This window comes from Gopherus flavomarginatus, chromosome 14, assembly GCF_025201925.1.
Source record: "Gopherus flavomarginatus isolate rGopFla2 chromosome 14, rGopFla2.mat.asm, whole genome shotgun sequence".
Taxonomy (NCBI): Eukaryota; Metazoa; Chordata; order Testudines; family Testudinidae; genus Gopherus; species Gopherus flavomarginatus.
The window spans coordinates 35,143,743-35,159,819 of record NC_066630.1 but is presented as its reverse complement, the minus strand read 5'-3'; the positions used below and the strand labels follow the sequence as shown (position 1 = coordinate 35,159,819).

Here is a 16,077-nt window from a genome sequence, read left to right as displayed (position 1 = left end):
CTGGTTATGATATTCTTTGATATTTGACGTGCATACCACTTTCTTAAGTATAATATGTAGTCATTGCTGAGGAGAGACTCTTCAGTGTTCATAAGATGAACCCACCAGTGCTGAGTGCAACAAACTATCCTACGTGATGTGTTCCAGTTTTTCACTCTTAAGCCCAAAATGTCAGTTTCAATTGCCCTTTTTCCATCTGTAAAAGCAGCAAGAAAGCTATATTCCTACTTGGTTGTGAGTTCATGCAAGGTGTGAACTTATCAACAACACTTCTGTTTCATTAAATAGGAAAACTGAAGGCTACATGTACTTCGGTTTAGGCATATACATAGAACAAAACAATTGGTTGCCATGCCAATTGAATTGACCATTTGGGAAAAATATTTTTCTTTGCTTTCTATATATGTGGCAACAATCAGCTTTCCATCTAAATCCTTCTACTGTTTTTGTTTTACAGTCTCCTCTTAGCCATGACCTCATCCTTAACCTGACTCAGGACGGAATCAAACTGCTGTTTGATGCTTTCAATCAGAGACTTAAGGTACCAAAAAAGTAACTAAAATAGATTCTAGCCTAGTCTTACAAATACTTAAGTTAACAAATCATTTTTTTTTTTACATAGTGTTTATATGCCAACTCTAACAGACTCATGCAGTACAAGACTATCGCTGTGTTTCTGTTTGTAAATACAGAATATCTTAATATTTTGAAATATATTGGCATTTTCAAGAGTGATCTCTTCCCTACTTTGTTCCAGATTGGGTCATATGCTAAAAATGGCTGAGATCAGATCCTGCATTTTTGCAGTCACGGGGGATGTGTGGTGGTGGTGGATTTTTTCCATTTGCCCTTTTATTCTTTGCTTCCATTTTATCCATATAAACACTTTTTTATCCCCTAATTCTTGCTTTCAGCTGAACTAAATTCATGGTATACTCATGTAGCCACTAGTGCACCTGAAGTCATGTGGCATCTCAGAAGACCAAATTCAAATAAACAGGTACTCCTCCATGGAGTTTAGCTTACACTGAATTAGCATTTGTACCACCATCATTCTAACAGTGCTCCCAGCAGTATCCAATAAGTGATGCTGTGCTCAAACAGGTGCATCTCCCACGAATGCTTTGCAGTTGCATCATATTTGCTAGAAGATAGGCTGGTTACATCTACCCTACTCATAGAATTCAAGAAAAACAGAGAAAATACTGCTATTGTGGTGACATGGTTCAGCCAAGCAAATGGACAAGTACAGGTGTGCAACTGTAGAGATGTGATTAGGTTATTACAAAATAAAAAGGCTTTCTTAATTAAAACACCGTAGCTGTGTATTGGTTGTGGGGTACTGAGCCGTTCACTGAGTCACCAGTTCAAGTTCTGGTCCAAATTCTGACCAAGAATCAGTGTTGGCCGTTCAGTAGTCTTTCTGAAACAACTTTGTGACACCCTACCAAGTCCTGTTTCTAGTGGACAAGGTGTAGACAGAAAACCCCTACCCATTTGGCACAAATTGACATGCTACTTGGCATCACCTGTACAAAAGAGAAGTACTGTGTGAACATGATTAGTGATCTACAGTGTCAACTCTGACAGTGGTTCCTCCAGGAGAGGGTGCCTCACATCACCCTTCCAGCCACGATCAAGGGTGATATATGGCGGGGGTTCTCAACCTTTTTCTTTCTGAGGACCCCCCAAAATGCTATGAAAACTCCATGGGCCACCTGTGACGCAATAAATGTTTTTCTGCATGTAAAAGCCAGGGCGGTGTTAGGAAGTAGCAAGTTTGGGGCACCATGCCACAGGGGCCACCATGAAGCTACATTGCTCAGGCTTCAGCTTCAACCCCGGGTGGAGGGGCTCAGGGGCCTGGGCTTCAGCCCCATGCAGCAGGACTTCAGCTTTCTGCCCTGGGCCCCAGCAAGTCTAATGCTGGCCTTGCTTGGAGGCCCCCCTGAAACCTGCCCGAGGCCCCCTAAGGGCCCCTGGACCCCTGGTTGAGTACTGCTGCTCTATGAAACCTTGTTTTTTCTACCTATGGCTGTACCGTCTGTAGAGAACTGTGCTCTCCCAGCTTTCAGTTTAGACTTCCCATGAGCACAAAAATCACTGTAAAGCCACTACAGAGGGTTGAGGGGAAGAAGTTAATCAACTGAAATATGAGAGATTCTAATGGACTAAATATTTGTGAATTGCATGTAATTTGGATTGTTATTTTTAACTAAATTTAAGATTTCTTTATAGTTCAATACCATTATGCATTCATATATTTTATAATTGTTAGATGTATACCTTAAATGTTAAAAATAAGTTAATATGTGCATTTTTCAGACTAATTTTCCATTAAGAGTCAATGGAAATGAAATGAGATGTGGTCAGATATTTTTCCTCCTTCAGAATGGGCCGGATTATAGTTTATTATTGAATTATGGAGGCTTCTGTTTATGAAATCCTTCCTGTATTAATGGGATCTTGCTGTCTTTAAAACAGAAGTCTTATTGATATTCAAACAGCGAAAGTGATGTTAGGGTTATTAACAGGATGTTTTAAAGCTGTTTTTCAGAAGGAGCTGCGTTTTCCCAGTGTGGGCTGTTGCTTGACCGTAGAAACTCTTTTCAGTAGCATTATTTCTTTAAAGAAACTGAGCTTGATAAGACTGATATAATCACTTCAATTATACATCGCATTTCCTGCCATTTATCTGAGCCTCTGAATCTCATTTTTAATAAATAAAGCAGCTCCTTCTCTCCCGCCACCCCCAAATCTCTCACTTCAGTTTTTGAGAGGGTGGGATCAATGTCATTTGGATACCAATAGCACATATTCAGGAGTTTTCCTTCTATTCTTCCTCACTCTTATGTGTTTAAATTCTCCTCCTACAGTCTGTTTAAAATTAGCAGGGTTAAACAAACTGATCTGGTTTAGTGGTCCAGTAAAAATGCATTTTGGTCTCTAATCTTAGATGGTCAACAGTTGTGTTGTAAATTGTGCAAACTGTACAATTGTAAAAGGATATAATAAGTATTCTGTGAAATTTAACTGATATTTATAAAGCTACTTGGGACATATTCTGTGTGCACGCACACATTTATTTCAGATCACTTCTTAGTGGAGTGATCAGACTTGTTTTAAGAAGAATTTGTTTTTGGTGGGGATTATTAAAGCCTGCTGTAAAGATGGTATGATTCATTTTAGTTTCTCCATGGTTCAGAACCCTAAGTTCAGCAGTGAAACTGACAAAAATCGTGTCACTTCACTCTGCTGTTACTTGAATAGTATGTAGCTATTAGAGCTGGTCATGCGGGAGATAACAATAAATAAAGGCTTCTGGAAGGTAGAATGGCAGAGTTAGGAGGTTGAGGGAATAGTGGCAATATCCATGACATGCTTTTTGTGCCTGTCTGGGTAGGAAGAGACCTCTCTGTACCTTCCAGCAGCCAAAGGGATGCAGGGGTCTTTAAGTCTATTGCATATATTACCCAGAGGCTGAAATGAAGCATGGTGCTCTGGACCAACTTTTAGGGATAGCACTCTAATCTGAGTCCAAGTACTATCCTCCTCTCACCACGCCCCACTCCTATTCAGCTAGGGAAGGAGCTAGACTTCCACTATGCTGTCGTTTCCTGTTGCCTTGCAAATTCTACAAGCCCTGTAAAGTATTAAATATTCAACCTGTAAATGCTCTAAAATTCTTTTAATGTTAGATTATAGTAAATTGTTTAAACTACTGATCTTTCTCAAATTCAAGCCAAAAGCTTCTTGATTATGCGGAGATTGATCAATAATTGGGTTTGAATGCTGCTGATTACACATTTGCTTTTATGAGCAGTGGAATAAATACCATGGTTGTTTTGTCAATAGTAGCTAAGCTAGTTTTTAAAAAGTCCTGCCTTAGCCTTATGGCTTATTGCAGTATTTCTTCAGTGGGTGTGTCTGCAATGACTATGAGTTTATGTAAATGCACTGAGTATTGCTGGACTGCATAATTATCTATAAATGTTCCAAAATAGAGCTTGTTTCTTTCTCTTACCTGTAGTTTATAATTGTGTGCTAGACATGAATAGATTTTGAGTTTGAATAATGGGATGATAATTTGATTAGGCTTGGAAGAATTGGATTTTTACTGGTAAATGTCAATTTCACAGTACACATACAAACCAGTTAAAAAAAATTTCCATCAGTGATAACTGAAATTTACAGAGACATAGTAGAAATATTGCTTGAGATCTTATTGGAGTTTGATTTTTAAGAATATTTACTTAGTATATTTTGACATGTGATGTTGACAACTTGTGTTTTAATGGTTATAAAACTTTAACTTGTTGATTCTCAGTGTCTGTCATGCGATGTTGACAACTTGTGTTTTAATGGTTATAAAACTTTAACTTGTTGATTCTCAGTGTCTGTCATGCAGTAATTGTTTGACTCCTCGCATAATGGGAAAACTTAAATCAATAAAAAAGAGAAAAAGCTTAAAAGCCATAATTTTGCCCAACTTTGAGAATTTAAATTTATAAAAGTAAAAAGTGATTAAAATAAACATCAGTGTCATCCATTGCGATAATAAAAAAAAATTGAATCATATCAAGCGTACTTATGATGAATTGGCACTTTTTTGACTGCTGTCAATGCCTCTTGCTGACTTGGAGTTCATTTACCGAACACACAGTTACTTCAGCTGACTGTGCTCTTTTTGTGTTCTTTGATTCATCCTTTATTATATTCCTGGATCGTGAATAGTTTTAGCCAGGCAGCAGCCTTTGATTCCAGCACTCATAAAAAACTGCTGAGTTTTTTCCATTCTTGGGTTAGGCTAGATATTTTTTCCCTCACTTCCAGAGATGTCCATGTGCAAAACAAGAGCATGTGGAGGACTTAAGAAAATGGAATTTGGAAAAAAACAAATAAAAAATAGGACTAGTACTGACTCACAATAACGCCATTTAAATGATCTTCATTCTTACTGGGGCATCTGTTAGATCGTAGCAGGCAATCTAGAAGAATTGAACCAAAATTCTAATAATACAAAGTGTCCGGGATTTTAAGAAGCAGAACTAGGACGACTATATTTATATATAAACTTGCTTTAATGGACGGAAGAGAAATACTTGTTCATTGGGTTTTGTTTGTTTGTTTGTTTATTTGTTTGAAGTTGAGTTTACCAAATAAAAATGTGTTTCCTACTCAGCTTCTTCGTTGTCTAAAGTGTATTGGCTTTTTCCTTTATACGTGTCATTTTGCTTGGGGAAATTTTCATTTTCTTATGCGTCAACAGTATACAATTAAACAGGAAGTACTTATTATACAGGATGTTGTGTGTAGTTTTAAATGTATATTATAATATTTTATATAGGGATATTTGCCAAACAAATTACTAAAACAAGACTTCCTTCTTGGTTGGTGGCATTCATATGAATTTAAAACCGTGTGTGTTCAGTTAATATGCAGCATAATATGCAGAGTTTTTAAAAGTCTTTCCAAAATTCTCAGTACTACTTATGATGGGAGATTCCCCTTTATCTTCCATGACCCTGTGTCCACAGCCGCATTTCCTCCAGCCACAGTGGGAGGGCCTCTGTTAAAGCTTCATGAAGGATTATCCAGGGCAGCACAAGGCTCCCTGTTTTTCGCACAGCAGTTAGACACCATCCTCTCTTTCTCTCTGCAGCTACTGGCACAGGAAGAAAGGTATCTAAATTTAGGAGAAAGTCTGCGGGAATGGAGGGGGGCCAAGTTTAATCCTTTTTTATGCTCTGAAAATCTGCTTTAGGCCCAATCTAGCATCAGGAGCCATTAGTGCAGATTCCTGTTCCCCAAGGAGACTCATCAAGATCAACAGGAATCCATCTAGGTGCAAGAGTCTGCAAAATGTTTGCAGGCTCAGGCCCTCATAGTGGAGGTTCTGAGGAGATCTTCTCTAAATTAAACATAAACAAGATAAGTACATAAAACAGAAATACTTAGAGTTATTATGCCTCTGGTCTGCTGTTACCCTTTATGGATGGCTATTTTAAGTGTCTGTTACAGCACCTAAAGGTTAGGTTAGGTGTCTTGTGTGTTTACTTTGAAAATTAAAACTTTTATATCTGCCACAAATCACTTTGCTGAGTGAAAAAATGAGAGAAGTCTGAATGTAGTGAAAGGTGTACAAGGAACCATCATTTTTAGGCATCTGAGGAGTCCAGCCCAAAGAATCTTCAAATGTATTGATAGCACGTCTGTTGCATTTCCATTAGGAGACCACCTGCATTTGGTAACCATTTACTGTCACTTCCTTCAGAGATTGCTTAAAAGAAGTTGCTCTGTGAATACTACTTTAGCCCCCAATCTGCCAAAATGATCCATTCATACAGATCCCCATTGAAGTCACAAGGTTCCATTCAGGTGCAAGGATCCACCTTTGCAGAGTCATTTACAGGATTGGGGGGTGTTTGGTGCTTGTTTTAGAACTGTGATAAACTCTGAAAATGGATGCTCACTAATCTATCTTGATTTGTTTGCAGTGTTGTTATAGCTATCTTGGTCCCAGAATGTTAGAGAGACGAGATGGGTGAGGTAATATCTTTTATTGGACCAACATGAGGACCTGAAGAAGAGCTCTTTGTAGCTCGAAAGCTTGTCTCTTTCACCAACAGAAGTTGGCCCCCGCAAAAAAATATTACCTCACCCATCTTGTGTCTCTAATCCAGTGATGGGCAACTTGCGACCTGCGGGCCACACACGGCCCGTCAGGGTAATCCTCTGGTGGGCTGCGAGACAGTTTGTTTACATTGACCATCCACAGGCACAGCGGCCTGCGATTCACCGTTCCTGGCCAATGGGAGCTGCGGGAATCGTCAGCCAGCACGTCCCTGCAGTCCACGCCGCTTCTTGCAGCTCTCATTGGCCGGAAACGGGGCACCGCGGCCACTGGGAGCTGCGGGTGGCCGTGCCAGTGGACGGTCAGTGTAAACAAACTGTCTTGTGGCCTGCCGGCAGATTATCCTGACGGGCAGCAGGTTGCCCACCACTGCTCTAATCTGGCTTGATTCAGTTAAAACCAAACAGATTTCCACTAGAGAAGGTGAACTTGCAGTAATAACTTGGGTCAGTAGTCTGCCCTAAATATCCTATTTCAAACTCCTGTGGAACTGCAATAATTTTTTCTATTTTCTGTCTTTCAGGTGATTGAAGTTTATGACTTGACTAAGGTGAAGTTAAAATATTGGTAAGTGATTTAAGATTATTTTATACTATTGAGTCACACATGATATATTAGTTACCATCTCTTTTTCACTCCAGTCATAATTATTACTGGACTGCAATGAATTTTTGTCTCATTAATTTCTCTTCAGGAAAACAGTTGTACATTTTTTCATCAGAAGTTAATTTAATTATTCAGAAGTAAAAATAATAGGTGATATTCTCAGAATATATCAAATTAAAGAACATGTTCTCAACAGAAATGAGTTCTGGGTACATTTTGAACAAGAGTCCAAGTATTTAAGGTTGGCAGGCATGATGCATGTTGGATCATTAGTTTTGTGGTGCCAGTAGGATTGGTTTGGGTCAGTTATACTGTATTTTGTTGCTTATGCTTATTATAATTATTCTGTTTAGCTGGGGAAGAGCTTTCAATTATTTATATGCTACTCTAACAGTGAGAACAAAATTCAGATAACATTTCTAAGCGTATTCCCTGTGTACATTACCAATCCCCTGTTTCTTCTAAGGTTTTTAGACTTTCTGTTCTCAGCTTATCATATTATTAAACATGGACCTTTACAAATAAAGTTTCAGACTCTCCCTCAAGGACCCTTAAAATCTAGGGACAGATATAACTTCAGGCAAGGGAGAGAAAAGAAGGCTTACACAATACAGCTGAGGTTTTATGTTCCATACAGACATGCTTTATGAAAGTTATTTGGAGATGTATTAGGTGAATGTAGAAGTCTGGGTGGTATATAGTGCTTGTGTTAGTGACTGGCAGCGACTCCCGTTTTTCTGGGAATCCGGCTTTTTTCTGGTTGCCACCAATTTTTCATCTTGTGTGTTCTATTCACTGATTATCTTACAAGTGAAATGTGGTGGTAGGGAATGTTAATTAGGTAAAATAAACTGAACAGCATCCCACTACCACATACAGTACGTGGTATTATATCTAGTTTTTTTTTAGAAAGCCTGCATCCCATAATTCTCAAAGGCTAGTTATAATAAAAAATGATCCTTGTGAAATATTTTAGTGGACATACTATTGAAATGGTTTATGCATGCCAAAGGCAGAATTTATTTGATTAAAATCAAAAGTACATCTTTTTCTTATTCTCAGAAGCCCACCTTATGAGTATGGAATTGTCATTGTCTGTATTTTTCCTCTGAGCTCCAGGGCTGAACCTGAGACAGAACTTATCAAGACTTTTTTGTAATGGGAGTTGAAGGTTGGGAAGCTGCGTACACAGAATGATTTTAGAAATACCCACAGATGTTTGCAATAGTTCAATTTAAGTGAAAGATCTTTTTTGAAAAGAGATCAGTGCTCGCTCTCCCATGTGGCTGTCCCTTAAAACCTCTTTGTTATGGAAAATGGCTGTAATACCCTTCTTTCCAAATTTCTTGTAGCAATCATGGAATTATAGGGTTATAAGGGACCGCAAGGGAAATTTAGTCTAACCCCCAAGCAGTGGTATCAAATGATGAAAGCAGGGTCAAATTCTTCTCAACAGAGCAAAACTTAAAATAGCTGCAATTCGTGGATTTGGGAAGTTTTCATATTATGTGTATGAAGGCAGAGTCTGATTTTATAAATTCTGTATTATCTTTTTGTAGAAGTCTAAGGGCCAAACCCTGTTTCCTTACTCCTGATACTCATTCAGAGTAACTCCACTGACATCAGTAGAGTTACGAAGGAGTAACAAAGAATAGAATTTGGCTTTAAGAATTATTTCCCTTCTGTTACAAAAAATTCATATAGTTTTTTGGCTGAGCTTGTGAGGCCAAAAGCTCAACTTGATGGCATTTCTCTGTTTAGATGGAACACTAACTTTTGAACATAGCCTCCAATCAATTCACATTACAGTGAATCTTGAATAGAATCCCTCAACTTAGATCTGTCCATCCTCGCAGGTGGTATACAAATGTTGACATCCTGAAAAAGAGAAAAAAGGAGAATGAGAATGGCGGACACTGACATGGGGGAATGGGGGAGGGGTACAAAGTAACACTGCCTGGGGGAAAATGGGGACACACACAGCATGAGGGAGAGGATAGAGGGTTGCAGGAAATCTCCTAAAATAGAAGGAAATGGGAGGGAGCCCCTGGTGTGTGCAGTTAGCTTGGCTGACAGAAGCAACAAAGTGAGTGACCCCAAAGTATACCGTATATAGTCATTCATAAGCCGAATGTTTTTGGTAAAAAAGTGACGCATCAAAGAGTGGGGGTCGGCTTATAAATGGATCTACACCAAAATTTGTTGATTTTAAACTCTATGGAATCATTGAATTGAATATCTAATACATTGCCGTTTTGTTTACCTGGAGCATCTGCAGGCATGGAGCCCCTCAGCTCCCTGTGGCCGCGATTCGTGCCACTTCCCACAGATGCCATTGGCTGGGAACGGCAAACCGCGGACACTGGGAACTGAGGGGCTTCATGTCTGCAGACGCTCCAAGTAAACAAAACATCCCGGCCCGCCAGCAGCTTACCCTGATGGGCCAGGAGCCAAAGTTTTCCAACCCCTGAAATATAGGGTCGGCTTATGAAAGGGTCATACAGTTTTTGCTATTTTTACCTAACCATTTTGGGAGGTTGGCTTGTAAACGAACAAGCTAATGAACGAGTATATACCGGATTTAATTCTCCTTACCTTGTTAAAACATGAGGTGTTTTCTCTGGTATTGGATTGCTATGTGAGATAAATGTAACATAATTTTCCCTTGAAGAATGAGTTTTCTGAGCATTCTTATTTTTGTAGTTAGATGATTTTAACTAATGAACCCCAGCTAATAGCCCACTCCTTAATGATGATTCAGTGGCTTTCATTTTCTTTTTCAGTGGTGTCCATTTTAACTCTCAGGCAATTGCTCCAACCATAGAACAGATTGATCAATCGTTTGGAGCAACACATCCAGGAGGTAGGCTGTGGTATTTCTGAGATCATCCCAAGTAGACTTCACTTACTATCTTCATCCAAATGAATTCATCTCTTGGTTAACATTAAGAATGACAAACTGTTCTAAAGAATATGCCGTGTTTTCATATGAGAAGCCGATAAAGCCTTCCGATCTTAATTGAAATGAATTATGTTGTTTTTCAGAGAGTTGTCACATTCTTACACTTTACAAACTATTCCCATTATATTTAAATTTGAAGGTGGCCTACTTAGGTAACTAAAATAATGTGAAATATATGTGGCCTGATAATATGTTCACGTAGCATTAATGGGCTCACGTGAACCCACAATAACAAGGAACTTCTAAGGTTTTTTCCTTTATTCTTGTCTAGTTTAGGTGGAGAGAGAATTTTCTCAGGCCATGTCTACACAAACGCTTACTGTGCAGCAAGTTGGGGTGTAAAGCTCTAGCATACCGTGCACTAACTGTCTGTGTCCATCCTGCTGATGCGCACTACAAGCTTCAAGCAACAGTATGTCACTGTTCCCTGGGGAACATTTATCGTGCATCATCAAGTCCACGCAGGCAGTGTGCTGGAGTGCTGTAGATATATATACCTGAGCTTGCCACTCAGTAAGTGTTTGCGTAGTGATGTCCTAAGTCTCAGTGCCTGGTTAACTGGACTATGGATAAATACAGAAAAGTGGGTGGGGAGTGAGATGCCCCCCAGACCAGGGTAAGAACACCGGACTGTTTCAGGAGTTCCTTATGGCCACTCTCCAGTCTGGAGGTTGGAACAGCAGCCAGACCTTCTGAGCACCGGCACAGGTGTCACTGGACCCATGTAAACAGACCACATTGCCATGTGATGTGGTCAGCAGGATCCGCAGTGCTCCCAGCATGAATCTCACTGACTTCAAGGTGTGGCGTTCTAATTTATTAACACAAACACATAAGAACATAAAAATGGCCCCACTGGGTCAGACCAAAGGTCCATCTAGCCCAGTATCCTGTCTTCCGACAGTGGCCAGTGCCAGGTACCCCAGAGGGAATGAACAGAACAGGTAATTATCAAGTGATCCATCCCCTGTCACCCATTCCCACGCAATCAGTGTACAGAAGAAATGAGAGAAATAAAGTCCAGACTATAAACAGACAAATTCCCCAAATGGGCCCAATGCCCCCTTCAAAACTTCTATCTCACAAGGTTGCCCCTTTGTATTCTTGATAGATTATTCTCACTTGCTCCTTTCTTGATCATTTACCCAACCTTCTACTATATAGAATCACTGAAGAAAAGGGAAGTCCAACAAAACAGAAGTACATTACCCAGTGTTTTTGATAGGTGATGAAAAGAAACAATGATTCCTGCAACTCCCAGGGCAAAGGGTAACTAGAGTTGAATTACCTGTTGGGGAGAAGCCTTGGACAATCAAAACCAAGTGCAGCCATAACTGTGAAATAATTCCTCCCTTAACTGGGGACTGGGGCTTATGTCAGAATAGGCAAAATACCATTTGGGCATCCTTTCTCATGTCTCTTTTGGCCTTATGCTCAATCCAGTTGCCACACTCCAAGCTGGTTCTCCATCGACTAGTACCAAGACCCTCTGTGGTGTGTAAGGATGTATATCCCCATCTCTTGCAGTGTTACCGCTCTGCCGGCGGCTTCTTGGACAACATATTGCAGGGATTAAGGGATGTGGAAGGCTCTGCAGGGTCTGTATTGAATTATATTCCTTTAACCATGTAATGGTGCCAGGGATATAATTGGATAGAGACCCTGCAGTAATTGGATACACCAAATTGGAGTAAGTGAAGGCTGGAAGAGTTGTAGCCTTTACGCTGTGAATGTCCTTGATTTTCTGTATATAAATCAAGCTGTAACACTGTGAAGGCCCTGAGACTCTAGAATGGGTGTATACAAGCACACACACACCCCCCTGGGTCAACATAGTGAATTTAATAACCATCTGGGCCCAGTGAAAAATGTCTGTTTGATAGAGATTTTGTAGAGGGCCACGGTCATGCTTCCTTTAATGAAGAAGGGATGGGAAGGCGAATGTTGTGGGGGATGGGATTGGTGACTGACTAGCTGAGTTCCTGTTGAATGAACTACTTTAATGCTATTGAGATTTATTTGTATTGTTAATGTGTTAGGGTGCTTAGAGTCTTGTATAGCCATTTCTTTAGTTATTTCTCTTTATATATTACTACTTAAGATATCTTGACTTCCCTATGAAAGCATTACCTTCTCCACTCCCCATTTTGAGACACTTCACTTATTTGTTTACTGTGATGCAGAGTTCCCTCTAGATTGTTTTTGGCTTGAGCGGGCTACAAACACCACTGCACAATATTTTTGTCCTTGGGCAAATGGATGCTTTTTAGGGAGCAGGTCCTGAGGCTAGGTGAGGTGGCTGGTATGGTGTCAGCCAGAGGAGTAGGCAACTGGAAACGTGGAATGTGCTGTCTACAGTTGTAGCAACGCAGCAGCAAGTTAGTTCAGTGTAAGAAGACTTGAAAAAAAATATATAGGGGACACCATAGCCAGCCACCATCTCCTCCTTCAGGCCGTGCTCCCCTGGCTGGCACCTGTATCCCTATCCCTGCCACCCCTCCAGACCCTATTCCCCCAGCTGAAACGATACCTGACAATGCACACCCCAGGGCCAATTCCCCTGGCTGGCACCTGTATCCCTATCCCTCCCACTCCTCCAGACCCTATTCCCTGGCTGAAACCATACTTGACAGTGCACACCCCAGGGCCAATTCCTGTTCACCAGTGCCATGAGCAGCCCCAGAACAATGAGGAAGATCCAGTCCCCACCCACCTTAGAGATCAAGACCTTCTGGCTTTGCATGGTATAGACTGTTAGGAGAGCATGTGAGCCTGAGCACCAGTGGGGGGGAGCACAGGGAGGGGCAGAGCCTGCGGGGCCATGGGTAGGAAGGGCGCGTCCTCTCTGCTCAGCCCCATGGAACGAAAGGGTTCCTGGAGGCAGAATCAACCCCACTACCAGCGCTGCCATTGTATATGATGGGGGGTATTTAGAGCATTTGAGAGAGAGGAGGGAGGATACCCAAGGAGAGTCACTTTGGGTAATTGAGGGAGGATTCTCAGGGAGCTGGGTGTGTGTGTGTGAGGGGCCACCAAGGGGGAATGTGGTAGGAGGAGGCGTAAGGACAATTCCTGGGGCGTTGGTCTTCCCTGGAATGTGTATGATGCGGGAACGTTCTGGTTGGCAGGGTCCCTGGGAAAAATAAGAGGGGATACAGCTCCTGCTCCTGAGGTATCTGGAGCTCCTGAGGGCAGCAGGCCCAGATGGACATGAAGTTGTTCTGTGACAGGGAACTTGCCTTCTTGCAAAGTAGAGAAAGAAGCAAGTGACATGCTGCCTCTCACTGGCACATACCCTGGAATCATAGGAACCTTCCTCCTCTCACGATAGGGAGCAAAATCTCACATGAAGCCTCTTCTTTGCCATGGCGTGACATTACATGGTCTGGAGTCAACCCTCTTGCCATTGTGTTTGTTGTAGGGAGTGTAGCTGGGTGCCTGTGCCCTGACCTGGGGTCTGAGCAGCAAGATTTGTGACATACGGTATATTCAAGGTTGTTCCGTGTGCACGTGGTTTACAGGGAACATTGCTGCAATGTGAGACCTTAAAATTCCATATCATGTCATGATAGTTTCTTCTTAGATATTTTGCTGGGTCAGGAGCATGCAGAAACAGCAGACTGAAGTGATAGAAAGTGCTGCTAGATCTGAACTAGAGAAATTACTGTCTGTTTCTGTAATTCCATTTTCTTTCTTTTTCCAGTGTACAACTCAGCTGAACAACTCTTTCACCTCAATTTCAGAGGACTGTCTTTTTCTTTTCAATTGGACTCATGGGCTGAAACTCCAAAGTACGAGGTCAGGAATCATTCTTAGTTAATAGATACTCTGCTTGTTTGTTTTTTGTCTTTGTAACCATTGCAAAATATCATCTATAGTCTGCCTTGCCTGCAAGCAAAACAAAACCTTCATCTGGATGAAATTTAAATCTTAAATTGTGCTCTGACCCATTTTCTTACCTTGAGTGTAATCATTTCAAAGCCAAAGATCATGCCTGGCTTTTAGCAGAAGGGTGTGGATGGAGGATTTGCTTCCAAAACTGATAGGGAATAGCATTTTCATTAGTGAGCAGACTCTCTAAAGTTTGCTTCTCAAATGTGAACACCCAATTAATATCTAAAATATTTCAGTTAATCTCAAACGATCTATAAATTCTGTTTGAATTCCTCCAAAGTGATTGTGCAGCTAATTAGAACAGAGTACATAAAATACGCTTGCTAGATAGGAGAGTCTGGTAATCAAAATTACATGTGTTATGCTATGTAGGTTTCCGTATTCACTACATGTTTTGATGGGTTCCTAAATGCTTAAGTGGGCCTAATCCTATATCCATTGAAGCTGGTGGCAGATATAACACTGACTTCACTGGAAGCAAGCTCAGACCTACTGTGGTAATACTAATGGAGGCATATGTATAACTCACTTCTGTGTTAATGAAAATACCCTCTATTGTGTGATCCAGTCTCATCACCTAAAGGCAATGCATATTGTACAGTGTTGGATTCCGTGACAAGAACTGGAAAAGGGGGAGCATAGGTTAGCCAATATAGTGGCATATGTTCTCATTAGATCAGCAAATTCCTAGATCAGTAGGCTTGCTATGTGTAGAGAGAGCATTTAGAGTAGGGGTCTCAAACTCCCAACCCACGTGGGTCTCTCCCATGGCCCCACCTGCCACCCCCAGACACTCCTCCCCAAGGGCCCCGACAGCACAGCAGAGCTGAGCGGCTTCTGCCTGCTCACTCCAGTGGCTGCCGGCCCCTCCTTGCAACCTTGGGGAGGGGCTGTGCCTCCGTGAGCTGCCCCATTCCCAGCACCCCCGCAGCCAATAAGAATCTGCAGGGGCAGTGCCTGGGGGCAACAGCGCGCGGAGGCCCCCCAGCCCACCCCGCCTTGGAGCCTCAGTTAAGCTCCGCACCCCCGAGCCCCTCCCAGAGCTTGCACCCCCACCCTTGCCCCACATACCCCCTCCAGCCCCCAAAGTCCCTCCCAGAGCCTGCACCCCCTTCCCACACACCCCTTTCTGCCCACAAACTTCCTCCCAGAGCCTCACCTCCTCTCTACACCCCCAGCCCCCAAACTCCCTCCCAGAGCCTGCATCCCCTTCCAACCCACCCACTCCTAAACTCCCTCCCAGAGCCTGCACCCCTCCTCCCTCCTAGAGCCTGCAACTCCGCCCCCTCCTCCTGCACCCTTGCCCCAGCCCAGAGCCTGCATGCAGCACCCAAACTCCATCCCAGAGCCTGCACCACAGACCCCCTCCCCGACCCAAACTCCCTCCCAGAACCCAACCTCTCAGCCCGTCTGCATCCAAACTCCCTCCTAGAGCAGCACCAGTCCCCTACCCCAGACCTTCTCCCCCACCCAAACTCCCTCCCAGAACCTTAGGCAGGCGGGGGCTGAGTTGGGGGGGAGTTTTGGGGGCAGGTTCTGGTTGGCATGAGTGACATTATTGGCCCGCTGGGAGGTTTTGAGGACTGGCATTAGCCCTAAGGTAAATTGAGTTGAGAACCCTGATTTAGAGATTAAGGGCATTGCCAAGAAGCTTAATGACTTTTGTATAAGTCTTCAACAAGTAAGAGAATTGGGAGATACCTACCCAAAAGGTATTCTTTGCAGATAATTAAGATAGTGTCAGCAAATGAGGTGTCAAAAAAAAAGCACTGGAACAAACTGAGAAACTAAATTGCAATACCCCACCGGGATCGGATGGTATTCACCCAAGAGTTCTGTAAGAATGAGCTGTCTGAACTGCTTAATGAAAGATTTTATTTTTATCAGGTATTATATCTGGAGACTGGAGTATAGCCAATGTTGTGCCTATATTTTTTTTTAAAAGAGCTATTAGGAAAGATCTTAACCATTGCAGACCTAT

General features: G+C 42.0%; 1 protein-coding gene across 8 annotated transcripts in view; it reads left to right on the top strand.

The window, feature by feature from the left end:
- PHAF1 (phagosome assembly factor 1) overlaps positions 1 to 16,077 on the top strand; it is a 50,220-nt gene that overhangs the window by 12,637 nt on the left and 21,506 nt on the right. For 6 of the 8 annotated variants that reach the window (XR_007769326.1, XR_007769325.1, XR_007769324.1 and 3 more), the window contains exons 4-7: positions 458 to 541; positions 7,158 to 7,201; positions 10,024 to 10,103; positions 13,906 to 14,000. Coding sequence is in view for 5 of the 8 variants with exons in the window: in XM_050922788.1 (XP_050778745.1) it covers positions 458 to 541; positions 7,158 to 7,201; positions 10,024 to 10,103; positions 13,906 to 14,000 (303 nt within the window). In the remaining 3 variants the exon portion in view is untranslated. Of the gene's footprint in view, positions 1 to 454; positions 542 to 914; positions 1,001 to 7,157; positions 7,202 to 10,023; positions 10,104 to 10,515; positions 10,716 to 13,905; positions 14,001 to 16,077 lie in introns of those variants that run through there. The other 2 variants (XM_050922789.1, XM_050922790.1) reach the window with 2 other exon arrangements.